Source organism: Porites lutea, chromosome 4 (genome assembly GCF_958299795.1).
Source record: "Porites lutea chromosome 4, jaPorLute2.1, whole genome shotgun sequence".
Taxonomy (NCBI): domain Eukaryota; kingdom Metazoa; phylum Cnidaria; class Anthozoa; order Scleractinia; family Poritidae; genus Porites; species Porites lutea.
The window spans coordinates 14,438,281-14,464,379 of record NC_133204.1 but is presented as its reverse complement, the minus strand read 5'-3'; the positions used below and the strand labels follow the sequence as shown (position 1 = coordinate 14,464,379).

At 39.3% G+C, this 26,099-nt stretch overlaps 2 protein-coding genes across 2 annotated transcripts in view; one reads left to right on the top strand and one right to left on the bottom strand.

Moving 5' to 3' along the window:
* Window positions 1-9,598, top strand: part of LOC140934255 (uncharacterized) — a 33,683-nt gene extending 24,085 nt beyond the window's left edge. The window contains exons 12-23 of the mRNA XM_073383915.1: window positions 192-247; window positions 958-1,090; window positions 1,770-1,885; window positions 2,807-2,909; window positions 3,269-3,422; window positions 4,293-4,359; window positions 5,008-5,074; window positions 5,549-5,640; window positions 6,009-6,135; window positions 7,489-7,530; window positions 8,379-8,510; window positions 9,545-9,598. Of these exons, the coding sequence (XP_073240016.1) occupies window positions 192-247; window positions 958-1,090; window positions 1,770-1,885; window positions 2,807-2,909; window positions 3,269-3,422; window positions 4,293-4,359; window positions 5,008-5,074; window positions 5,549-5,640; window positions 6,009-6,135; window positions 7,489-7,530; window positions 8,379-8,510; window positions 9,545-9,598 (1,143 nt within the window). The remainder of the gene's footprint in view (window positions 1-191; window positions 248-957; window positions 1,091-1,769; window positions 1,886-2,806; window positions 2,910-3,268; window positions 3,423-4,292; window positions 4,360-5,007; window positions 5,075-5,548; window positions 5,641-6,008; window positions 6,136-7,488; window positions 7,531-8,378; window positions 8,511-9,544) is intronic.
* Window positions 9,599-10,880: 1,282 nt separating this feature from the next.
* LOC140932606 (glutamate receptor ionotropic, NMDA 1-like) overlaps window positions 10,881-26,099 on the bottom strand; it is a 21,829-nt gene continuing 6,610 nt past the window's right edge. Inside the window, exons 5-15 of the mRNA XM_073382117.1 lie at window positions 25,664-25,838; window positions 24,543-24,780; window positions 23,058-23,232; window positions 21,437-21,534; window positions 20,515-20,679; window positions 18,689-18,920; window positions 17,693-17,841; window positions 16,380-16,537; window positions 15,866-15,986; window positions 13,839-13,989; window positions 10,881-12,695 (exon numbers count right to left, since the gene is read on the bottom strand). Coding sequence (XP_073238218.1) covers window positions 12,403-12,695; window positions 13,839-13,989; window positions 15,866-15,986; window positions 16,380-16,537; window positions 17,693-17,841; window positions 18,689-18,920; window positions 20,515-20,679; window positions 21,437-21,534; window positions 23,058-23,232; window positions 24,543-24,780; window positions 25,664-25,838 — 1,955 coding nt within the window. The 3' untranslated portion in view covers window positions 10,881-12,402. The remainder of the gene's footprint in view (window positions 12,696-13,838; window positions 13,990-15,865; window positions 15,987-16,379; window positions 16,538-17,692; window positions 17,842-18,688; window positions 18,921-20,514; window positions 20,680-21,436; window positions 21,535-23,057; window positions 23,233-24,542; window positions 24,781-25,663; window positions 25,839-26,099) is intronic.

Genomic DNA, 26,099 nt, shown 5'->3' with positions numbered 1-26,099 from the left:
AATGGTTTGTCCTATTTTTTCACGAATTGAACAAGTTCATTGCTTGATAGGAGACCATTTAAGCCCCTGCTTTTGATTGATGAAATGTTTTAATCGAATTTAGCAAAAAAAAAAAAAAAAAATAGCTAATATGAATTGTAGGGATTTCACTTCTTACGTTTATGTTGGAACTGCTTGCTTGCACCTTGTAGTTCATGGCAACAGACAAGATGACAATGGTGTGCGCGTTTTGGAGATACGCAGACAGGTAAACGGACCTAACGTTCTACTTAAATATTTCAATATTTCCTCTGTTTTTTCAAAATGTACGTTATTTTAAAAGTGTTCCACTCTTGAAAGGAAGATTCCAAATTTTCGTCAGGTCTCAGTAGTATTCTAGGGGGATGCTAAGCGTTAGTTAGCTATCATTAATTTTACTATCGGCGAAATCTCTTATCCGCTTCGTTTTCGAACGTGGAAGGGTTTTTTTGGTATCGATCGCCGGAGAAAGTAAATAGATAAAGCCTACCCCGTTACAAATAGATCATGAGGAGTATAGCGGGGAATGATTGGGCCCTTCTTTAGAATGGAATCTAATTCATAGTTTAAAGTGGAAGAATTTGATGTTTTCTTTTTTCTGTCCTTACCATTTCACAATTATTTTGCTTTTCTTCATCACCACCACCATCGACGCATTTTACTTTTTCTTCTCAACCTTCTCCTACACCAAGGATCCCTTCTTTTTGTACTAGGTGGGTGTGCATTGATTCCGTATTGAGTTTTTAATACCATCAACTGGCGTGCTACAACTCACTTTAACTCTCAAGATCACTAAATGCAGAAGTTGTCGAAACTAGTTCAGTCACTGTTGATAACAGCTCTATTTGGGACTATATTCGCCCAAACTATCATATTCTACCTACTTGTCAATTTACAGTATTCTCTATTACACTGATGCACATCTCCTTTTAGATTCAGTAACTCAACAGGATACTGGTCCACGGAAGGATGTCACAAAGACAAGCAGATGTCAAGTGATCGCGCTACTATGTGCCATTGTAATCACCTGACTCACTTCGCTGTACTCATGAGAGTCACTGATGACAAACAGGTACAATTGACCCTTCCACGATTTAGAATGGAAATTTAAAATCTACCGGGATTTCCCATTGTTTGATCCTACCAACATACTAGGCACTTGTCAGAAATTAGCAGGGGGGATGGGGGGTGGGAATTTTAAATTTGGGTTCGGAAATGAGGTGACCCATTCCTGCAAGGGAGTGAAAATTTACCAACCCTCCCCTTGAGCTTGGCCTAAATATCATGACCCTCTCCCTCTTGTATAAAAGATAAAATCTAGTTCTTGCAATACACCAGGGTGAGTCAGTATTATGAAAACTCAAGATACATTTCTAATCGGTTCTTTGTAATGCTACAAATGTATATACATACATTTTAGATGACAGCATTAGGAGTCTGACTCTGATTCTGACAGCTGATCACTCGACTCTCCTATTTCTCCCAAGTTTTTTTTTTTTTTTACCAAATAGAGAACTTCCTTTTTCTTGTATTTGTGAACCTCTATATGATCACGGGCATATATTTGCATGACCCTCCCGCTTTTAACGGCTCATTTTTCATGACCCCTCCCTTTTCTGAGTCTCAAAACGTTGTGACCCTCCCCCTGTTTCCACTCCCCCCCCCCCCCTTCCCCCTGCAAACTTCTGACAAGTCCCTAAAAGTCTTTGACAAAAAGGGAGTAAGATTTTCATGACTTCTATTTTTAATAGGTGGATCATCCCAGCGACGAGGGCCATACACGAGCCTTAGAGATCATTACTTATGTTGGCTGTAGCTTATCATTGCTGGGGGAGATTCTTACAATTGTCACCCTCATCGGTCTAAAGTAAGTGTACTTCAGTACTGAATTTAAACACGATATGAGGGGCTTATGAAAATCATACTCGACAAAACAAAAACCACCCACTGAGTGTTTGACAAGAGCTTTGGAACATGGTTATAATATCAAAAACACAATTGGTTTGAGCCGATTGAGAGAGGCTATTATCCTTAACACAATCGAGAAAAGCACTTCCGTAGGTGAAATGTTAAAGGAGGTAACTGCTAAGTCATTTTTGTGAAAAGTTCAAGAAATTAAGATCAGTGAAAAACTTTTTAAATACCTCAGGTAGGTGGATGCGTCAGCTATTTGTAATACTTTTAACCCTTTCACTGCCAGAGTGTTTGATGGAGTTTTGTAAGGTGACTCTAACTTTTGAGTTTGTGGACGAAATCCTATGATGTGACCATTCAAATGAACCCTGCCTGTACCTTCTCATGGTGCTATTTGTTTGTCAAAAATGAAAATTGGAAATTTTGGTCGAAATTTGCCTTTGGCCACATTTGGCTTTGAAAGGGTTAAGTATGCCAAGTACTATGTAAACACTTCTCCTACCATGCTTTATTATATTTTCCTAGTGAAAGGTGGGAATATCAGGGTGCTTCTCTTTACTTAAGGTTCTTCTAATTAATAATAATAATAATAATAATAATAATAATAATAATAATAATAATAATAATAATAATAACAATTGTTGCAACTTTTGCTGTATACTACTAACTTCAAAAACATCTGAGACTAGCCATTGGGGCCGGAGAATGAATTATAGAAAAAGAAAAAGGAAAGAAGGAGAAGAAGAAATAGAGACGTTGAAGGTCGAGAACTCTTACCTCATGTTACAAAATTTTAGTACAGAAACCATTGCGGACTACCTACTTTTAATTTACAGTAGGCCTTTTAAACGCTCCTCGTTTTCCATCTCATTAGGCTGATGAGATCAGAGACAAGCATCATACATCTTAACCTTGTTTCAGCTTTGGCAGTAGCTCAGATGATTTTTCTCACTGGAATTGAGGCCACACAAAACAAGGTATTTCTCTTAGTGTGTGGATATTTTTATTACTGCACTCATATTTCTTTGAAATCAGGAAAGCTTGTTGTACTATTTGTATGAAAACTTTTTTTTTTTTCAAAGTGGAAGCGAGTGACGTGAGCGTGCTTGCACCTTAGCATCAAAATCCTGAGGAAGGTCACAATAAGGGCGTGTTTAGATAGAGGAGGGGGATCCCAGATTGGTGAGGTAACATGTGACAGGTCACCTCACCCATCAAGTAAACGTGTGAGCTTGCTGGGATAATTTTTCGCACGGATTGAATGAAAGAGGAAATTTGCGGTAGACGCTATCTCTCACAAAATCTCACTGGAAATCATCTCTGTGCGTTACAACAGGCAGCCTGCAAGACTGTGGCAGTTTTTCTTCATTACTTCAACCTTGTATCATTTACCTGGATGTTACTGGAAGGGATCTGGTTATATCTTATGATAGTAAGAGTATTTGAAAGCGGACATAGCAGAATGAAGAAATATTGCGCCTCTGCTTGGGGTAAGTTAAGACGATTCATTCTTTTTTCAACAATTTCACGGAGCCTCTGAGGCTGTGTTAATTTACACAATACTCCGGATCCCCGACTGTTCGGTATAGTATGAACACCTATCCAATATGTGACTCTCCACTTAAGACGCCGTGCGTCTTCGCTCCCTTTAGGGAATCGCGCAAAAATCACCGTTCTTATGTGTGAACAGAATCCCTATCTGGTATAGTTTTTGTGCCGGCGCCAAAGTTTTCCGGTATAGTGTGAACATACCTTAAGCTTCGGTAGTTTGACTTGATATTATGTGTCAGTTTTATTCAAAATCAAAGTTCCTGATCGTTTCCATGGATAGTAGTAGTATAGCAGGGACCACGTTCCTTTTTTTTTATTTTGAAGCGAACCATTAATCAGGTCAAAGTGAAATATATTATGCACGTTATCAGCCTGTTAAGATGTTGTGATGGTTTAACTTGATGGGAGTAATTTTTGCATCGACGTCCAGGAAATTAAACCTTGCTGTGCTTTCCGACGTTTCCACGTTACGCAATGCCATCGTCATCAGTCAAAGCAGTATCATCCAAACGTCCGATGGAAGTTTTGAACTCGATATATACCTTAAACATACTATTTTTAAACTTTTCTGTTTCATGTGCTGTTCACGATTCGACTTAAAAGTAGCATATTTGATTCGTCACTTTGCAGCTGAATAGCGCAAACTATAGTCGACGCGCAATCTTTTAGCATCGTTTTTCTCTTGCCGCTAATTTCGAAACTGATCCCAGCACAGAGTTGCATGCTCACTTCCTGAATGTTTAAGAAGAACATCATTCTTTTTGAAGGTTCATAAGTTTATCTATATTTCTCTATCCATGATTTTGTAGGAATTCCATTTGTATTTGTGGTTATCACTTTCTCAGCAAGTTTTGACGGATATGGAACTGACAGAAGGTTTGCTTCACATTTGATGATGATTAAAAAGGCTCTTTTGAGGTTTTTCTAGGATGCGAATTGACGAAAAGGATGGCTTGTCTACTAGTACAGAATGATCACAATCACGGAAAGTCAAGGAATGTTAATGATAATTGAGGAAACGTTACAAAATAGCCCAAACATCATTGTTGTTGCCTACGGGAAACATACCCTTTACAAGTTAGTCTTGTAATTTCAATTGATTGGGGTTGCCCTTGTTAGAACTAAGGCAACTGTGTACAATTTAATGTAATTATAAAGTCATTTGACGTCATAACGATTTTACTGACTTAATTAAAGAATAATTATTTTATAATACCTAGACCTATCATTTATCAATATTTTCGTCAATATGGTTTAAAACAGAAAAGCAGCAAAGTATTTGATAAAGTTCAGAAATTAACCCTTTGATTGTCTTTAGCAACAGCATTGACGCCACGATTACGTCATATGTTGCCATTTTTTGTTTAATCTCTCCGTGATAGATCATTGGGGTGGCGCTCGATTTCATCTCAGTGATTGTCTAGAGAATAAGACTGCACAAAGATGTTCCAAAATCCATTCTCTCTATCGCCTATTTTTTTTCTCAAACAAACAATGATTTTGTCTTGTGATGTTTTCTTGTAGCTGTTGGTTGTCTGTACAGAAGGGAACAATTTGGAGCTTTGTAGTACCGGTATTGCTTATTGCTGTGGTAAGGTCAAAGACTTGATCTACTATAAGGTGGCATCTCCTGAAAGCTGCAACATACTGTCTATTTTTCACCCTGTAGAAATAGCGAGTCTATCTTATCTCTTTAGAATCGGAATTTGTTCCTGTGCGCTTCATCAAGCATCAGACCCAGCAATCGGAAAACTTTACCCGAGTACCTTGTAAAAGACAGGAGTACTTAGTCCAATTTTTATTATACTGACTAGAAGCCGTGGCTTTTAAATGAAGCCTAGAGTGTCAGCTATATCACTACTAGTGGTCGATTAGAGAAAATGTTTTCCACGATCAAAATCTCTATTAATGGAGCAGTTTCACATCCACTGCACAGAGATAAGAAGCTTCACATCCACTGCACAGAGATAAGAAGCATATTTGTTTTATTTGTTGCTCTTGTTTGCTTTTTTTATTTTATAAGAAAAGTCATACTGAAGTCTTTTTGTTTTGTGTTGCATTTTAGGCAAATTCAATTATACTGGGCATGGTTGTGAGGGAAATACTAAGGCTAAATCATCCAACAACGATAGAGGGGACTAAATATCAGTCAGCAAGGTAAGCCAGCAAATATCCAACGAATTGGCTCGCTTCTAAGAACTGTGATCTCAGAGACGAATAAACCGCCATTGAGAGAAACAAAAAATATTTGAATGCTCTTTCTTTCATTGTTTTTCTTCCTCGCAACGTTTACGTTTTGATTTAGCTCTTTCACACTAAAAGGTAGACGAGTCAACCTTGACTTTGAATTAGAACGCATAAAACATTATCGTCAAACATGCATTCTTCATAAAAAAATATCAATCTGCGACTTATGTTAACAACATTACACCTCAATCACTGGACTTGAATCTCCTGGATATTCCTTTTTTCCTTGGATGGATAAATTTATTTGATCAACTTGGTGTTTGTCTATAACGTGACAGGTCAGGTGTTCAATCCGCCATTGTTCTATTGCCATTACTGGGCATCACGTGGATATTTGGAGTATTGACGTTCAACAGTGAAACGCTTGCATTCCAGTATCTATTTGCCATATTCAACTCTTTACAGGTTCGTATACGTCATGCACAATGGTAAAGTCGTTACCGTTAACTTTTCGTAACGTAAAAACCCTGTACTTACGCTTTATCTATCCGTCGGTTCCAGTCGGAAAGCTATTCGGCGCTCTTTTTCATAGATGTATTTTGAAACTAATTTCACTGCTGTCAGAAGAGAAGGGGATGGTTCTCATCGATCGTTAGATGAACAGGTAGTAGCTGAAATATTCCAGATGACATCGAAATGTCACGGAGTGTAGTCCGTGAAAGTGACCTAACCACATAGAAAATACATAAAAAGTATTATGTTACCAATATGTACCAATGTCCACACAGGCGGCCCAAGCTCATTACATGAACGCGGACGTGACTCTTGCTTGCGAGCGGTGTTGTGTTACAAACGGTTATTTACAAAGGCTTGTATGGGATGTAAACGGTTTTTCTTAAAAGAGAGAAAAAATGTTATGTTTGTCAATAAAATCGACTTACCTTATTGCCTTGTTGTATTCTTTGTTGGTTGCGCGCGTCTCAGGCCGTTTTGAAGCGTTTTTGGCGAGTTAGCGCTATTTTGGTGTAGCGCTAACTCGCCAAAAACGCTTTTAAACGGCCTGAGACGCGCGCAACCAACAAAGAATACAACAAGGCAATAAGGTAAGTCGATTTTATTGACAAACATAACATTTTTCTCTCTTTTAAGAAAAACCGTTTACATCCCATACAAGCCTTTGTAAATAACCGTTTGTAACACAACACCGCTCGCAAGCAAGAGTCACGTCCTCGTTCATGTAATGAGCTTGGGCCGCCTGTGATGTCCACAGCCTGGGGAGTGCCTCTCTATGTAAGCTGTGGCCCAAAGGGTATGGTTTTGACCCCGTTTTAGGCAGTTAAGACCTCAAACAGGGTTAGACCCAAACGGTTAAAATATTAGCAGAAGTTTGTGCCCTGTGAAATCTGGAATTCAGTGTGTTTTGTAGCATTTGTTACTTCAGCGTTTAGGTCTGAAATATATGTGGGACAAAACTCACGTATTTTGGTCTTTATACCACTACATGAGAAATTTCTGCAATTTGATTGGCTTAGAGCAGTAGTATTTCAGCTTAATTTGAAATACCTACATGTGAAAATTACAAACCTTTTGTGGGTAGTAGTATAAACAAATAATAGCATGATTTGTACGTGATATTTGGCATAAATACCACTTGTGATATTTCAAAATTGTCTCAAAAAATGTCAAAAAACGGTTAATATAACAGGACCTCTGTCGATAATATCCGTTTCATGCCTTGAGTGACTCTTGCATATACAATTGCCTGTATTATTTTTTAATTTTTTACTATTTTTTTTTTTTTACTATTTTTTCTTACAGGGGTTCTTTATCTTCCTCTTTCATTGCCTTCTGAATTCAGAGGTTAGTAATACCAGTTTACTTCTTGGTATAAGGAAGGAAGGAAGGTTAATTACGCAACAAGTGTAAGTGCACACTCATCCTAGAGCTTTTCCTATAGTCTACTATGGACGGTACGAATCGAAAACCACTTTTAGACAGTATTTCGAGTTAAATACATTATGATTATATATATGACGATTAAACTCAATTACATCATGTTTTTATCTGAAATGTAAAATATAAGCATTCTTAAGGTAAAACGTGCATGACAATGTTAAAACTAGGAAAATAAATGGGTGACTACCACCCTTATACGCAACCAGTCCTTTCAAGGGCAACAACCTAACCAAGAAATGCAAACTGAAATCAGTTGCTACAATCAAAATACCATCTTTAGAAGAATCGTCTTTTTCAGGAGTGTTTCTTAGTGTTGCAGAAACTATTAATTCTTAGCCCGCAATTGTGCTCTAGTTCTGTGATATTCATAGTCCTTTCAATCTTTCCGTATTACAACATGTAGTGATCTTACTCGTCCGCAACACCAAAGAAACTACTTCAAGCGATAATCAAACCTTGGATTGCATTAATATTGCGTTTTGTGTGGTCTCATAAGTTGAACATTACAAAAAAAAAAACAGTTTTTCAGAGGCAAAATACGTTACCAATTGCATATATATGTATAGGCTTTACTCTGACAGTCCCTAGATTTCGTGATCTTATTGGTCAATAGTTACGTTTAAAGTTGAATTTTAAGGTGCTGTACATGGCCACGCATTTAGTGAATAGCAACTGAAAGCCAACTATTGACTATAGTATTACACCTAGAAATAGCTTTTTATTGATCCTAAATATGCTATATCTCTTCCTAGGTGCGAAGGGTCTTCCACAGAAAAAAGAAGATTTGGTCAGAGTCACATGACCTATTCAACACACATTCATTGTCTCCGCAAAACTACAATGACCTGTCCAAGGATACACTTTCCACGAGAAATGGCAGCCTGGTGAGTACTTAAACCCTGCTTCCGGGAGGCCTCAAAATCTCGGCGTCACTTCGCTGCAGTTCGCTTTTTCAACCAACTTTTCATGGGCCGCAAGCGGTCGTCCGTCTTTCCTCAGAGCCAAAAAATGAAAAAAGCTGAGAGACTGGTCGCAGTCTAAACTTCCCCAGTGTTTAGATTTCCCAAAAAACACCCTTTATCGTGCTTGATATACAGTTGATAAAGGGAATATAGGGAGATATAATGAATCAACAATAAGAGGACACAAAAAAAATCTGAGCCCTAGATGGGATTCGAACCCACGACCCTATAGGGTCATATAATATCAGTGGCATAGATATACAGTTGAACCTAGATATAACGAAGGGCCGAGGGACTCGAAAATTTTGTTCGCTATAAGAGAGGTCCTTTTCCACAAAATTTTTTATTACTGGCCAGGGGATAAAGAAAATCGTTCTTTGAACCGAGGACCTCGTTATATAGAGGTTTGTTATATCGAGGTACCACTATATTACACCCGCCGTTTACTATGCAGGGTTACACTCCAACTATGTATCCCATCTCAGAAACCCTCAGAACCGTGTTGCTATAAATTTTCAAACAGCCCATTGCAAGCAAAAATTGAATATTGCACTTTCACGGCTAAGCGCGATAATACGCCTCTTACACTGCGAATGCCCATGACCTGGTACTCTTCAGCAGTTAGTTAAATGCTGATGGCACTAGAAACAGCGGAACATGCAAGGATTGATAGAAAGGATGAAAGGGAGACAAGTCAGAAGTGTCTGAATTCTTCGCTGTTTTTTTTTTTTTTTTCGTATCGCCTCCTTTACGTCTTTATAATCCAGTGCTAATGGCAGAATAAAATTTTATCTTTCATCTGAAAAAGGTGTCCATCTGTTCATGTAAGTAGTGAGACAGTTTGGCCATATAGAGTTGTTTAGTGTTTAATTTGCGGTCGCGTTTTTCAAGAAATCTAAATATACATGTTTACAAGGGCTTAAAATGTTGTTTTTATTTGTTGTTGTTTCTTATAGAGGCCTGGAACAAGCGCATCTGCTATGTCCCATCCATCACAGAAGCCATTGTGATGATAACAGTCCCACTGTCATCAATCCACTGACGTGACTGTTTAAATCAAATCAGAAAACTTGATATACAAAATTTGTCTGAACAAGCGTGGGATGAAACCACTAAGTGGTGGTGGATCTGCTATACCATCGTGATAAAAGCGTTAAGACGGTCATCACTGGTTGATTAATGGTCTTAACAAAGCAAAGTTGCCTGTACATAACTTACAGCAAAAAGCCAAAAGTGTGACCTCCATTAATTAATTCACATTCTTTTATACAGACATTAACAATCAGAAGTCGAGGACAGTTTCCAGCTGGCTTCTGATTGGATTAAATCTGCACGAAAGAATGTGAATAAATTATAAGCGGTCACACTTTTGGGCTCCTTGCTGTAACAATAAGCGTGGGATACTAGGGGGATGTTGTTTACGGCAACCTTCTCGAGTGTTAAAAAACAAATGCGTTTATAAACTTAAAAGCTTATAAACGCATATGTTAAATTTCGTTCCCATTTGGGGGGCGGTAATATTTTAAAGGGTTCTTGTAGCGCTCCAGTATTAACCTCCGCCGCAGTCTAACGGGCCAGCCGTTTTATGTATGTATGTATGTATTTATTTATTTATTTATTCATTTGGTTCAATTTAGTGTGAGTAGTGCTAGTACCCACGTGAGTACCTGAAAAATCCTGACAACAATACAAACACAAGAACAGGAAAATAAGGCAAAGAAACAGGAGGTAAATAAGGGATAGCTAAACAAATCGGTCATACCTATGTAACTCCGTTTCAACGTCTTCAGGCGAGCTTATTCATAACTGACCTTAAACTCAGTGTTTTACCCGAATTAGCGAATTTATTGCTGTCTGAATAACGCGATCGTACTATAAAAGACGCACCTTGAATGTTAATGTATTTAGTGCGGAATCTTCTGATTGGGAACACTATATTTTACGTTTCCTACTGGAGACGCGACCGCCACCGTACGTGGTCATTCGAGCCACGCGAAGGTCTATCAGGGCAAAAACAGCGGCATTATTTCTCAATTGGGCTCCGGCCCCCATGGGTCAAACCCCTGATCTCTCGCTGACTGCAGCTAAGCGCTTTACCAACTGAGCTAGTCCTTCAAAAGTTAGAGAAATGATTGCCGCACTATATTGCAACCTCGTTAATTCCCAGGCACGTGTGTGGCAAAGGTTTTCCAAGTACTACTTCAACCTCCGTAAATAAATGTCAGAAACGGAGACACTTACATAGAAATAGCGGAAAACCACTCTGTTTCGTTGTCCATTTGTTTATTCACAGTGTGCATATATATAATATAGACAGTTAAACAGTTAAACTTGCACTTAAAATTACACTTCTCCTACTCAACAGTAGAGTTGTTATCGACGTAACGTTCCGTTCGAATGACATTACCCCTTTGAGTAATACCGACACATAACGCATTATTTCATTTGTTAAACTTTACTTTCATTAGCCGATTGATCTACCAATCGATTTAAGGGGAAAAACTTTGTTTCCACGCTGGAAACAGGCAATTTTTTTGACAGAAAAGATAACCCTTTCGTATACCTTCTACTGAAAAAAAAAAAACAACAACAACAACAACAACAAATTGGTACCCACATACCAAGTTTAAAAGGTGCATCCCTTTTAGTTTCTGTAAACGTACTATCTTCTTAAAAATGAATCAATCATTACCACATGAGGTTTTCTTGACTTTTTGACAGCCATAACATACTTCTGTTTGCCATTTTCGGTCCTTTGCAGGTCGAAATGACAGATTTCCCTACCCTCTTATATACCTCAACTGGTGAAATCCCTCCCGAGAGGAAGTAGGTACCTCCCCGTATGGACTCTTTTAAGGAGTGCCCCTTCGGGGGAATAGACTCTTTCAGACCTCTTATGAACAAAAGCACCCAAAATAAAGTAATTTTGAATAAAATCGTCCACCCGAGCCTCGACCTCGTTCCATTGTGTGTACTTGCAGGAATGAAGTGGATCTACGAAAAGGTTTACAAATTCGAAACAGGACATATAATAAGAATTTCGACCTTGTAGGAACTTTCGATTGTTAATGTATATTTTACAACCCTTTACTCTTAAGTATAAATAAATAAATAAATAATAAATAAATAAATAAGAAGCTAGCAAAACCTTCCGTTGTCGTGGTAAATCTACTTATACAGTTAAATTCAATGTATCTGCAACAGCAAGTCATTTTCAAGTGACCATATTTGCTTCGCGAATTACTGATCATACAGATACGAAGCCAAGCATATGTACCTTATTGGGGTAAGGGGCGGCCAATAGCCTACATTCGATATATTAAAATTCTAACAGGACTACGAGGCTTCCTGGTCATTTTCTATATTTGGTTTGGGTTTTCTTTGTGCTCAAATCTCGTCTGGCAATTGCGACACAATGGAGTAGTGAAAAATTTGCAATTTTGACCCCTAAAGCCTCGGAGTCATGTTAAAATTTTGATATATCGAACGTGGGCTATTAGAAATAAGCAGAAGGAGTGTTAAAATTAATGGTGCAGGAGTTTTTACCTGTCATTGTCTACACAATTGTTACGCAAAACCGCTTGCAGGAATTTTTTGAGACAACATTCGTTTGTAAGAATTTTCTCTTCTTCATTTAGAGAGGGGAAGGGGGCTATTGTTACCCCCGCCGGTCTTTTCTTAAAGAACCGTCTCAAAGTTGTGTTATTGCAAATCTACAACAAGAACCTAACACCTAAGTAAATACCATATTTACACACTACCGTCCACAAAGAACATGTTTTGCACGTGAAGAGAACATTGTTCTGCCGGTCGGCTAATTATAAGTGAACGTGCCGTCCACGTGATTGTCAGCATTGTAGATGGGATTTCTGCGTGCTATGCCATCACTGTGAGGCGAGTGTGAGTCCAGGACTCCATTGACAGGTTGGCCACCGTTAGTTGTGCGTTCCTTTTTCATCATCATAATGTTTGCACGCCACTTGTCCGTTGTCTTTTTGGCCAGTTCTTTTTGCTCCTCCTTCCAGCCACGGTGCTTATGGTACAGGATTTCAAGGATGATGATCACGATGCCAGCTCCAATTCCGGCAGCAACCATTATAAACACACCTGGAAGATAAGAAACAAAAAAAGGATCTTGTTGCCAACCGTACTGAACACATTCTCGATTTGCACATCATTCACCAAACACATTGTGTACCCCCTTGAAAAAAAAAAAATTCCGCAACCCTTGTTTACAATTTCTCCTTCTTACTAAAGTCATCCCAAGAGAAATTGAAGAGAATGCTTATGGAAATTTTTCGAAGTCAAACAAGGTGCATTATAGAGGATGGCAAAAATGCCGAATACAACCTAAAATTTGTTTCTGGTATTTGAGACCTAAAGTCGCCTTGAAACATGCCCTGCAATACTGATAGCGTTAGCCTGTTCCAGGCTCCGAGATAGTCGGGTGCGCAGGGATTGAGAAAGCGCGAACAGGAAAGTCGCGTCTTTCCCACTCTTTCGCGTCTCTCCCACTATCTGAGAGCCTGGAACAGGCTATGATCGCGTGGGTGAGGGGGTACCATCTCTGATAACGTCACTTCACTAAGAACGGCCATCGTTAAGTTCAGCGTCTATTCTGCTGTTTGCTATTGCGTCTTTTATATACAGCAGAACCTCGATTTAACGAAGGGACTGACAAATTTGTTTGTTATAACGAGGTTTCGTTATATCGAGGTTCTTTTTTAATATATTTTACTATTACTGAGGAAAAGAAAGTCGTTCGTTATATCGAGGTCTTTGTTATATACAGGTTCGTTAAATCGAGGTTACACTGTAAAATAACCGAAAGAAAATGATGAATGTCCGAGGTTTAGCACTGCTAGCCATATGAACCCGTTAGCCGAAGCACCCTCCCTACAAGTCAACAAGCACAAAGATGCCAAGGTTTGTTGGAAACATAACACGAGATTCTGGTAATGTCGGTTGGAATACAACGACTTATTTTGTGGAGGGCGGATTTATTAGAACGAATCAGACCCAGCAACGCACAATTTGATCAAACAACGCTGATAACGTCGGACGTCGTTGAAAAGGAATCAGGCTCCAGTTGCTCAAAAGGTGGATAGCGCTGTCCACCGGATAAATCTCTATCCACTCGATAGCGCAATTGGATTCCTTAATGGTTATCAGCTGGATAGTGATTTATCCGGTGGATAGCGCTATCCAGCATTTGAACAACTAGGACCAGATCAAGTCGATAGTTCATACCTAACATATGGTTGAGCCCCAATGTGGCGGGCGAATTACTCTGTTCAGCGCATTTCTTGGTGTCAATCCAAGTGGTCTCCAATTCCTCCATCACGCCGCTCTCGTGAAAGTTGAGAATAGCAAGGGATATATCGTTACTCCAAGGAGATCCCTGTTAAAAAAGAATGGAAAGTTACACAAAATTGCTCACTACCTACCCCATTATCAGTCTCAATATTTTTAGCACGAAAGGACAAAATTTTTACATCTCCTACTTGAGACGGGACCCCATTTTAAGAAGGACAAATGCTCAAAACACCATAGTCTTCGAACTAGCCTGTTCCAGGCGTTCAGATAGTGGGGAGCAAGTTAATTCGTACGCGTTCCCTCCCCATTTCCCTCTTTAGTCCCCCCTAGTCAATTTTTCGCCCTCGCTCTACTATCAGAACGCCTGGAATAGGCTACCTGCGAGCAGGTTCACCAGTGCGAGTTTGGGGAAAATTTTGGCGGCAGAGCCGCCATCGAGAAAAATTTTCGCCGAATTCGCACAAGTGAGCCTACTCGCAGGCTAAAAACGTCAACATCTCAATCCCCCTACGGTGGCCAATCTACCTTGATAAAAACTACTTATTTGCCACCGACGCAAAAATTCCAAATTTCACGTTTTCTGAAGGACGTGAACACGGAAAACAGATTTACTTTCTATTTTCTGAACTTAAGACACAGTCTTTTAGAACTCAACCCGAGAAAAATTTTGCCAACATTTCACAAATTGGACGAGATGGAATGAGAGCAAAGAAGTTTGAAACAGCGCGAATTCACTTTTTGTGTGAGATCGCCGGAACCCGTCGCCGTCGTATATAGGAACTTTAAGATAGGTCATTACGGTCGCCTGGGACGGTTAGATAGATGTCACGTCACGCAAAACACGCGTGACCTTTTACCGTCGTCCTTCTGGGACGGTATGTTTTTGCCGGTTTCTCGTCGTGAAGACAACGGTGAAATCGATAAGAGTTCATGCATACTTATTGTCACTTTTCTTCTAAAACTGAGTAGCCAACTGGTTGGCTTGTGTTTACATTGATTTACCTATCGGTGAAATGAAAAAAAAAAAAAAGCGAAAATGTCTGAGTTCATTCATAACTTAGCTCCCGGCTGCATGGCGACTGCTTGTTTCTACCTAATGTCGTCTGTGTCGTCCGCCATGGCAGAGGAAAATTGCCGAAAAGAAAGGTAACGCCCAGTTCCAACGTTGATATTTTCATGTACCGAACTTAATACCTATTTAGGTCGACTCAAATGGTTAAAAAGTGTAGTCGAACTCGATTCATTTACACGATGTTCAATGGTCTAGAATGCTTTAAACAAGTGAAAATAAATTTTAGTAATTTGTGCTTTAGTTTCGGCACAGGAGAAGTTCGACGTTTCAACTGGGCCTAACAGTGATGATTGTAGCCGTCTTTTTTATAACTTAAAACTGTATTTTTATCAAGAAAAGATTTTTTTTAACTCAAAAGGTGTTGGCTTAGGAAACGAAAGTTCAAATGAAAACATCGACTACAGTTTTGAAAACTAGCTAGCTTTTATTTGTACCCTTATTCTTCTGATTGGAATTCTTCGTATAAAATAAGAAACTCTTCTTCAGTTATTGAGCCTTAAGCGAAAGAAATCACAAGCGAGTTTCGCACATGACTTCACCGTCCTCTGTTTTGTTGTCCGATCTTAAATTGAAACTTTTCGCGGCTTCTTACCGTAATGGCCCCAGGCCGCCCGTAGACGCATCCAACCGTCCCAGCCTACCGTAGTGACCTATCTTAAAGTCCCTTATGTAGAGTTACCGCGGTATCCTCATCCACACTCTGTCCGTAGTACATACAGTCAAACTCCCTTGACGGACACTGAGGGGGCTATAGAAAGTGTCCGTATTAAACGGGTTGAATTTAGAGAAAATATAAAGGCTTTATTTCCCCAGGGACAAACCAGACTGTCCGTAATAGTGAGGTGTCCGTATTAAGCGGGTGTCCGTAATTCAGTGGGTTTGACTGTACCTTAGGCATTCCGATTCCGTAGCCTGATCGTCCAAACAGTTCCCCGGCAGTAGTTAGAGTGCAGTCCTCGGAAGCTTCATAATACAACACAGGGGAGTCCCAGATAAACGCCTTCAATTCCCTGGAAATGAAAAGGCAAAATTTAAAAAGAACCGCCTCTCGCAAATCCAGCTTTTAAACACAGCATTGAGTTTTCAAAGAACAAACCTACAAGTTCGTGACTTTCAAAGCCACATTCGTTGTCACATAGGTAACTGATTGAATCAAACTCTTGGGCAAGCCAACTCTTAAAATACAACTCAGTAATTTAATAACTGATAAAATCGCTACTTTAGTTACTGAGTTAAGTGTTTCCTGCAACCGCGTTTTGATTTATTGCCTCTATGTTTCAAAAAATGTTGCAAAAATTCCAATATCTACTACTGTTCTAACAGTATTCGCACACATTCGTGTGTGAAAATCGTCCCTTTTTATGATCTCTCACAAACACAGCTTACGATTTCCTTTAACTTACTCGTTCTTAACTTTCTGTATAGCTTCTTTAGCAGTCTTCACGTTATACTTTTCCATGAAGGTGTACATGGACGACAGCTCGACTTGCCGGCGAAAATAAGCATCTACACTGCTGTTGGCTACGGTGGCGTACTTAAATTCTTTAGAAGGGTTGCGCAACTAAACATAAACAAACACACACAAGAAACTTTATCATATGAACCGTACGGCCCCGCTCGCAATTTCGTTGAAAAACCATACGAGAAAAGTCCCGTATGATAGACAGCACGCGTTAAGTGATAGGGCATACGGCCCTGCTAGAAAAGCGTACTGATACGGTGCGGGTTATTTCCGTCAGAAAAATTGAAAAAAACACAACGGGTATATGATAATATGGTTACTGACTACGTTAGGTTGGGCCGGTCGTGAAAATATTTGGCTCTCCGTTAGGACGCACGGACCTCGCTACGCTCGGTCTCGAGCCAACTATTTTCCCGTCCAGTCTTCCCAGTCAATAAGTACATAATCATCACCTTTAGACGGTGAGTATTGAATCAAACAGCTCGCGGCTAAACTGCGAAGACCACCCCACTCTCGGCAAATAACGTGCGATTGAACATTTAAGACTGACGTGAACATTTTGGACTGGTCAATCCACATTTATGCAAGAACATTTGCAAAAGTTATGTTCAATTTTGCTATTAGAGTAATGGAAGTTCTCAGTTGGAGACAATTTTAGGAAATCAATCATCTTCGTAAATTTTCTCTACATGGTCGAAGTGTATGCTGTTGTACAGGTAATGCTCAAAATTTGACGACTATTAGCAACAGAAATCATTTTATGCTACCATTTTCATTGTAGTTGAATAATGATTTTAGTTCAGTGAGTGAAAGAGGTGGCTTTTGATTGCTCTTTGTCTATTCACCTTATGGTCCGGTCTCCTACGCAAAAGGGAAAAGCACTGCGTGACAGAATAAAGAACGGCTACGAAGAAGATCGACACTAACCATCATTACACGTTTCTGGGAAACTGCCCACCTACCCCTCCCTTAAGCCAACATTTTGTCCCAAGGGAGAAGCAAGTGTTAATGTTGGCTTAGGGGAAGGGTAGGTGGGTACGTTCCCACAAACGTATAATGAGCCTTTTTTTTTCCAATTTTCTACATCTGTTTTACTCGATCCAACATTGTAAGGTCAAGCTTTCAACCAGGATCTAAGCTACACACGGTGTCCGAGGTTTTTCCCTAATTTCCGAGGATAGATCTTAGCTTGAGTGTTAAGGAAAACTGCGAAGAAAAATCGATGACAATATTATTTTCACACAAAGTACTCACATTTGGATCATCAATACCGCTGACCACCGCTTTAGGTCGATCAAGGACGAGGAAGGCGGCCAAGTTAGCAGTATAGCTGGCAACGATAATCATGGCGAACCCTGCCCACACCATACCGAGTACACGAGCACTGAAGCTACGGGGCGTCCCTGAAATGAAGAAAGGGAAAGCCTCGTTGAGGAGTTACTTTGTACTTGATACTTTGGTATTTTGTAAAAAAAAAAAAGAAAAAAAAAGAACAAGGACAAGAACAAGAACAAGAAGAAAAGGAAAAAGAATAACAGGCTACGATAGCGATTATCTAAGAGATTAACGTAAAATTCCGGAAAATCAGCCCCTCCATGTATAAGCCCCTACAAATATAAGCCCCCCCCCCCCCCCCCAAACCGGTAACGGAAAAAACCCTCTATTAAATCGCCTCTCCAAATATAAGCCCCCCGGGAGCTTGTACTTGGAAAATTGCCCTCAAATACAAAGCAAAAACGGTAAATTTGCTTCCAACTATAAGACTAGCCCAATCGATTTTGAAACTCAAATTTCCCTCCGTAGATAAGCCCCTCCAAAAATAAGCCAATCAAAGAGGGTCTTTGAAAAATATAAGCCCCGGGGCTTATTTTCGGAATTTCACGGTATCTAAGGGAGTACGCCCCAGATCTAATTGTACATTGGGCATTTGGGCATATGGAACAATGCAATGATTTACTTGAGTGATTACTAAACAATAGCTTCCCAATGCGCAATTCCCGATGCCCAAAGCAACCCTTATTGAATCAGCTGTATATTGGTTAGATGAATATGCAAGGTGCATTTGATCACACTCACAAGCTTATTATTAAAACATCATTGCTATTACTTATTATTATTGTTATTATTATTATTATTATTATTACTACTACTACTATTATTATTATTGTTGTTGTTATTATTATTATTATTATTATTATTTATTCAAAATTTCCTTTGTCTTTCGAATTATTACTGATTTTGAGAACAAACCTTCTCCAATGCCACTGTTCAGAAGTACTCCCCAAGAAAACCACATAGCACTGGATAAATTAAGGGCCGTCTCTTCTTTCTCTTTCCGGGCCAGTTTGAACCGGCCAAACGGGCTAAACCGGTCTAACAGGTACAGTATGACAGCTACTATGTGGACGGAGAGTAAAACCAGCAGCCATAAGTTGATCTGGAACGGTCGGAGGAAGGAGTCCAGCCGATTTGTGCTTTGGTCCTTCAAAGGGAAAGGTGCATCAGCTGCTTAGTAAAGGCAGCTGAACCACACTAGTGCTATCAATGCTGTACTGGACATAGCCTAAAACAGCCGAAAATTTCGCGACGCCACCTCTTGTTTCCCCGCGAAATGACGTCGAGAAACGACTGCAGAAATTCCATAATGATGACCTGTTTCTGATTGGTCGTGCCGCGTGGAAAATTTGCTCCAGCCAATCAGAAGCAATAAGCAAGTCAGGGTAGTGACGCGTTATCAGAATGGAATTTCTGCAGTCGTTCCTCAGACGTCATTTCGCGGGGAAACCAGTGGCGTCGGCTGTTTTCTCAGGCCATACTGGACAACAACAACAACAACAATACCTTTATTCACCTTGTACTTAATTAATTACATACTCACGTGAAATAGAAAAAATGTATATTTATTTGTACTTAATAACGCCTGGAGCTGAAATAATCCTAAGATTTTCTAGCCAGTTCTCCAGAATTTAAAGTTTTAGAGAATTGAGATAGAATTTATTTCCAAAGAAGCAGTTTTAAAATACAATGTATTAAGAAAGAAAGAGTATATGCTTAAGTTACGTTAACTATGTTGTTCTGACAGCAAATAAGGTTTCAATTGTTTTTGGAATTGGTATGTGTTTAGTTCTTTAAGAGTTATGGGAATTTTGTCCCAGATGGTGGTACATGCAGCATATCCGATTGTTTGTTTCCCCGTATTAGTTCGCACTTTTTTTACGTAAAGATTCTGTTTCGATGCATATCTGGTATTGTATTTGTGGACATTACTGGCATATTGAAAATAGTTTGAGAACAGCTTTGGCAGGAGGCTTTATGCCAGAGGTACGTGAATTTTAGAATCTGAAATCGATAAACATTATGTACCGTAAGAACGTCTAATAAATTTAGCAGGGGAAGTGCACTTTCTGTGTGTTCACCATACGTGGTGGCAAAGAAAATAAGCCTAGCAGAATGGTTTTGCTTAGCTTGTATCTTATCAATATGTGTTTTGTATGCACTCCCCCATGCTACAGCGATAACTGTAGAATAACGTGCAACACCCACGTCATATTTGCACAGCAATACCTAACTACAGAGTCGCGAAGACTTTGGTAATGAGAAGGTGCTGGTTGAGCAGAGTGGCATTCAGGGGTATAAGTAAAATGAGTAAAGGAATCAAATTTAACAAATAAAACGGAAACTCCTGGCAGGTTAATTTGGCTATAGTGTGGGTTAGATAACTGGTTGTGGTGGTTAAAATGGAACAAAGACAGCTGACCGAGGGTGTGGCTTTTGTAATCAACTGATTGGACAAATATAGCCAAAATAAACTCGAAACCGGCTCTGGGCACTAAAAACAGACTAAGAAGCCGTTAAAATAGGAGTAATAATGCGGTCTAGCTCAACACAGTTTTCTCCGCAGGGCGATGGATAAAAATTTATGATAAAGCTCGAATCTCGTCGACAGGAATAAAAACCTTTTGGCCTGGTTTCACGCATGAGACATGATAAAGTTTAAAAAACAAAACAAAACAATAAAAGCAAAAATAAGAACAACAACAACAAAAAAGCAAAACAAGGGAAACTGTCTTCTTTACCTTCTTAACAAGTATAGTAAGTCCTTGATACTTGAAAGGTTTTGAGAATTCAATCCATTCAGCTCTTTCGTTATTGATTGTCAAGGCAGCGACAATGAGGTCTGCGTTGCCATCGATCACTTCTCCCACCATGCCATTCCAGCGTTTCGTATCTGTTCCATTAACCTGTTAATTTACAGAACATTCAAATCAGGTGTAATACGTGAGTTGTTGAGTTGAATTTATAAGATTTTGCTAACTCATGCTGAGGCTGGTCTCCCAGACAGTCATTGCCTGGCTCGCCCACGCAACAATCACTTCGAAAATTGAGGAACGTTGCGCGACAAACACACGAACGGCTGCGTGACATATTATCATTAGCGTGAGTTGCAAAATGTTGAAAACTCAACTATGAAACTCTTTTTTAGAGTCTAGACTTTAAGACAATGAAATTATTTTGACCGTTACCTGGTTAGCTCAGTTGGGAGAGCGCCGGTCTGTCGAGCGGGAGGTCGCGGGTTCAAATCCCGGCCGGACCAACGCTCAGGGTCTTTAAATAACTGAGAAGAAAGTGCTGCCTTCGTAATGACATCTGCTAATGGTTAGACTTTCTAGTTTTCTCGGATAAGGACGAAAAACCGTAGGTCCCGTCTCACAGCACTTTCACTGATTTGTTCTTGTGGGACGTAAAAGAACCTACATCACTATTCGAAAAGAGTAGGGGTCGTAGACCCCGGTGGTGTGGCCAACCTTTACGGGTTGTGGGATTGGGCAGGGATGGCACCTTGCATGGGACCTATGAGTCCCGTTCGTGCACATTCCCTCTGGGCAGGCCTGTGTCCAGAAAAGCTGGTAAATAAATAAATAAATAAATAAATAAAATATTAAATAAAATTTTCGTGGCCTCGTTGCCCTCGGAAGGTTTTCATCAATCTGTACTTACCCTCCTAAGAGAACCATAACTTCCATCCTCAGATAAATGAACATCATAGGTGAAGTTTACCTTCTCCCCTAGGCGTCTTAAAAGATCCATACAGAACCCTGAAGACATAGAGAGGAACAAAACAATAATCCAAAGTCCAAAGGTGGCAACTGCAAAGGTCTAGATTCAACTGAAAGTAATTTTACCAAGCAATATCCTCCAAAAGTAAAGCCCTTTTTTACTTCGAAATGACCATATTTTTAAAGTTACGTGTCTTGTAATTATATTATAGAGAATTTACCTACGGACAATCGATTCCTATAAACTTTTGGTTAGTAAATATGAGAAAATATTTTCTTTAATTAAGCTGAAGTAGCGAACTCCCATGGCTTACTTCAAACTCTAAGTATTTATACTTTTCCATCAACATGTCGATACATTTATTTCAGCTCAAAATGGGAACACTCGACCGCAAAAAAAGATTATGTGAAGATGAATTCCAAAATCGATAAACTTAATACTGTGAAAGGTTTGAGCCCAGGAGTCATTTCAAAAGTAGGTTGAGTTTGATCGTCCGGGTGAGCCTAGTAATGAATAGGACTGTTGTTGTTGACAGTGACTGACGTGAGGTGGCAAGACTATAAAATAACCCCTTATGTTACTTAACTCGAAACTGGACCATTGACATTCTTTCATGTTTCATCACTTAGAAATAGTTTCCAGAAAATCCGGTTGGAAAGTTACAGGAACACGACATTTCGGGTACTTCCAGTGGAAAAAGTCCTGGAGCAACAGAATTTCTAAAAAGGTAGTCCTCTTTTTCAGGACAAAATGTTTCAAAGGGAAATTCGTGTTCCATTATTTGAAAGCCATCTTTGATACCCAGTTTAGGGTTTCACGGCCATTTTTCGGCAAATGGGTGATTTCCGCAAATGATAAACGCGATTCCGCGTCGAAATTTTCCCGTTCTAAATTTTGCTTACCATTTACCCACACCAAAAACCGACCGGTCGGTCTACACGTGTAAATGGTAAACAACCTCTGTCCTCTTTTCTCCTTCCCATCCTCCCTTGCGCTTTCCGCTCGATCACATTATCCTCACTCTCTCTTCTCCCTTTTCTAGGGGTCAATTTAATAGAGACCTTTAGATTCTAAGACGAAGACGACTATGAGAACGAGATTTTCCCAATACTAAGTAGTGCACGCGCGCGAACCAACGTCATTTTGGCGGGAAAACGTGATAGCCATCGTCATTCCACTACGAGTTTTAGCGAGAATGTCTTGCTGGCGAAAACAAGTTATCAAATGTTAGGAATATTATTATTCAGTTAGTTCGCGTACTAACATTTGTGGTGAAATAAAGTCAATGAAGCTTTGCGGGGTGTCTATTTTTAGAAAATAGGCGAGAAAACGTAAAATTAAATGTCGTCCTCGTCCTCGAATCTAAAGTTCTCTACTAAAACTTTTACAAGTGTAATTTACAAGAGTAGCCATTGTCTCGGGACCCTACAACAATGGCCTCACTTCTAAATTACACTTGTAAAAGTTTTATAAACTAACTTGACCCTAGAGCTCCACCGCCAAGTCTTGGTTAGCCTGTGGAGAAAAAGAAGTGTATGACTGAGAGTTCTTACTGACATACCATAACAGCAGTGTTCATTCTGGTCAGCAGACACCAGTTTAGCATGTTCTCCATACACCTTTCCAGTACATCTGACGTGCTTCCGCTTCTGGTCCAAATCATCAAGATCGCTGCACTTACCACTCTCGGGCATAGACTTGATAAATACAAACGGTTCACCCACCAAGGTCACCACCTGCAGAAATGAACCAAATAAATAAATAAATGTGTATGCTAACAAGCTAATATTTTCTGACGTAATTGCTTACATTATGGGTCATTATAAGGATTTTACAGAAAATAGGTTATGCTAGGTAAAAGTAGACCCAAATATATGAAATACAGTAAACACCTGCTAATAAGAACCCACTTTTTTTTTTAAGTCTGGCAAAATAGGTTCTTTTATTTTGGGCTGCCTATTGGCAATTTAGGCTAAGTAGGTTCTTAATTAGGTTCTTAATTTTAATGAAGGAGATAATTGTTGTTTACCATAAAAATAACTATTTTTTTTATCATTCACAATTTTATTATTGTAACCCTAACAAAACTGATTACCGAATTTATACACAGTTTAGTACAATATGTTCTTATTGTACTTTAATTTACAACTCAACGTTACAATCCTTGGTTAAAATGTTTATCATAATAACCCACATATAAAACCTGCTTGATCTTGCTTGGCTAAATTTTGGGTATTTTAATACCCCCAAAAGTGAAAAAGTACCGTTTTTTATTAGCAGGTGTTTACTGTAGCGTGTTAAACTTAATAAACTGTAGTCAATGAACTATTTAGCATATGTATATATGTAAAGAGATATGGGACATCAGAAATACAAAATTTCTGGAAAAAGAAAAAGCGAAAGAATTCTTTGTAAAAATTCCGTCGAGTTTTTAACATCACATAATTATTAAAATGAATATTTGCTATTTCAGACTGAAATTTTCAGAGAAAGTTGACTGTGCCAGGTTCTTTCACTGTTCAGAGAAGCGTTGAAGAGGAAAAACTGTTTGAAATAAAGGTTTGTCCTGGAGTTTGTCCGGGAGCTTTTAGTAAGGCTTCAACGATACATTTTTCTCACTATACGAAACAGATCGCGATTCAACTTTGCAATGGCACAGAGCTGGATAACGTCGTTCACACACATCGAACATACCGGAGAAATTGGACGGTCGATGGGTTTTGGAGCACTAATTCCCAGCCCACTCCCCTAAATATATTTACTTCCGCCGCATCAGTGGGTTTCAGTCCTCGCTCCTGCTCATTTAATTATACAGGTAAAACGCTCCGAACACCTGTTCACATTGCAACGAAGAGTAGCAGAAACCTATCCGATTTGTGACGAGCCACTATCAAGATCCGCGCTGCACCGCTTCGTTCCGTTACAGAAATCGCGCCCAAATCGCCGTTCTTACCTGTGAACAGAGCCCTACACCGTACATGGTATGGTTTTCGTGTGGCACAACAGCTATACAGGTTAAGTGTGAACATACCCTATATCACTTTACCTTCAGGTGAGTGGAAACAAAGATTCCTTCCGGTTTTTCGTCTTGTCCTCCAGGCCAAATAATTGTATCATTAAATGATACTTCGCCATTATCAAAGCTTCCAACAACTGTTAACTGTGCATCAGTTGAAGCATTCTTAAGGTTTACGATCTGATAAACTGCGTTTATACGATCACCCTTCCTGTTTAATATCAAGTTCCCAGTCTTTCCATTAGTGACGTTGGTATTTACTAGCTCGCTGCAAAAACAAAACAAAATTCGTTCAGTTAGACTTCACTGCATTCCATTATAAGATAATATAAGTACTATTATGAAGCTGTAATTATTACCCTATGAACTATTATAATTTATTACAATTATTTATGTCGTAATTATTTTATTTTAATCACTTACCTTATACATTTTTTTTATTTCAGAACTTACTGTGCGTTATTATAAATTGATTTCAATTTTATAATTCATTATCGTTAAAGCTATATGACTTTTGTCCATCAAAACATATCCTTTAAAGTTCTATGTTACAATATGTACTGTTATTGGTACTTTTGTCAAGATTGAACCTCAAACATTAGTTTAAAGAGATGATAGCATATTAAAGTTGCTTAACAATGTACGATGTTACGCGTCCCAAAGCGGCGAGGATCGAAGAGAGACGGTTGTATTCGGCCAGGTTAAGCTTTAAAAAATTTTTCCCTGTGTTTTAATTTACAGCTGGTATCTGGTCACCTCGCCGCCAAACCATCTCGCCAACGAAATCGCCACCAAGAATAGAACTTAGCTTAGCACTGTTTTGAACCTTCATGAAAGGAAATTTCTTAACCTTTACTTTATTTTCATATTAAAGAAGTGACCAGTGGGTGCAAAAAAAGTTTTTAATCTCTCAAATGTCAAAGTTTACATTCACATTCATTTACATTCTCGTGTTTATCCGTATTTGGTTTATCTATCGAATTTCGAGCCAGAAACTCGTCCCGAGGATCCTTGGCCTTTTTTCATCACGGAAACCGGGCTAAAATTTCTCATATGAATCCAAAGAGCAGTTGGTCCCAGTAAACGGGCCAGCTCGTTCAACCGAGCTCATGTGAAGATGCCCTAAATCTCTCTAATAATAAGACACCTACTCGAATAGAGTTTTGCCACTATCCCACTGAGCAGTTTCACGGCAGCTGGCAGGAGGTGGGGTTAAGCTTCTTCCAGTAGCTAACAGTGTATTAAGGGCTGTTGCAACAAGACTAACCGCATCCTGTATTTGTGCAGGCTCGTCATAGCCATGAGGCAACTGCATTCCAACCATACCTGTGTGATACATGTATTTATTATACAACCACCAATAAAATACCAGAGGCTCGTTTCTCGAAAGACCCGGAAACTTTCCGGGCCCGAAGGCAAATTTTAAAAACAAAACCTGTTGGATAGTAGCACAGTTTCTAGCCCACAAACCATTCAATTTTGCTTTTGCATTGATAGTTTCATTGTATTATTTTGAAAATTTAGATCTTGAATGCAAACACAACAAAAAACAAAACAGCTTTCCGGGCCCAAAAAGTTACCAGGACT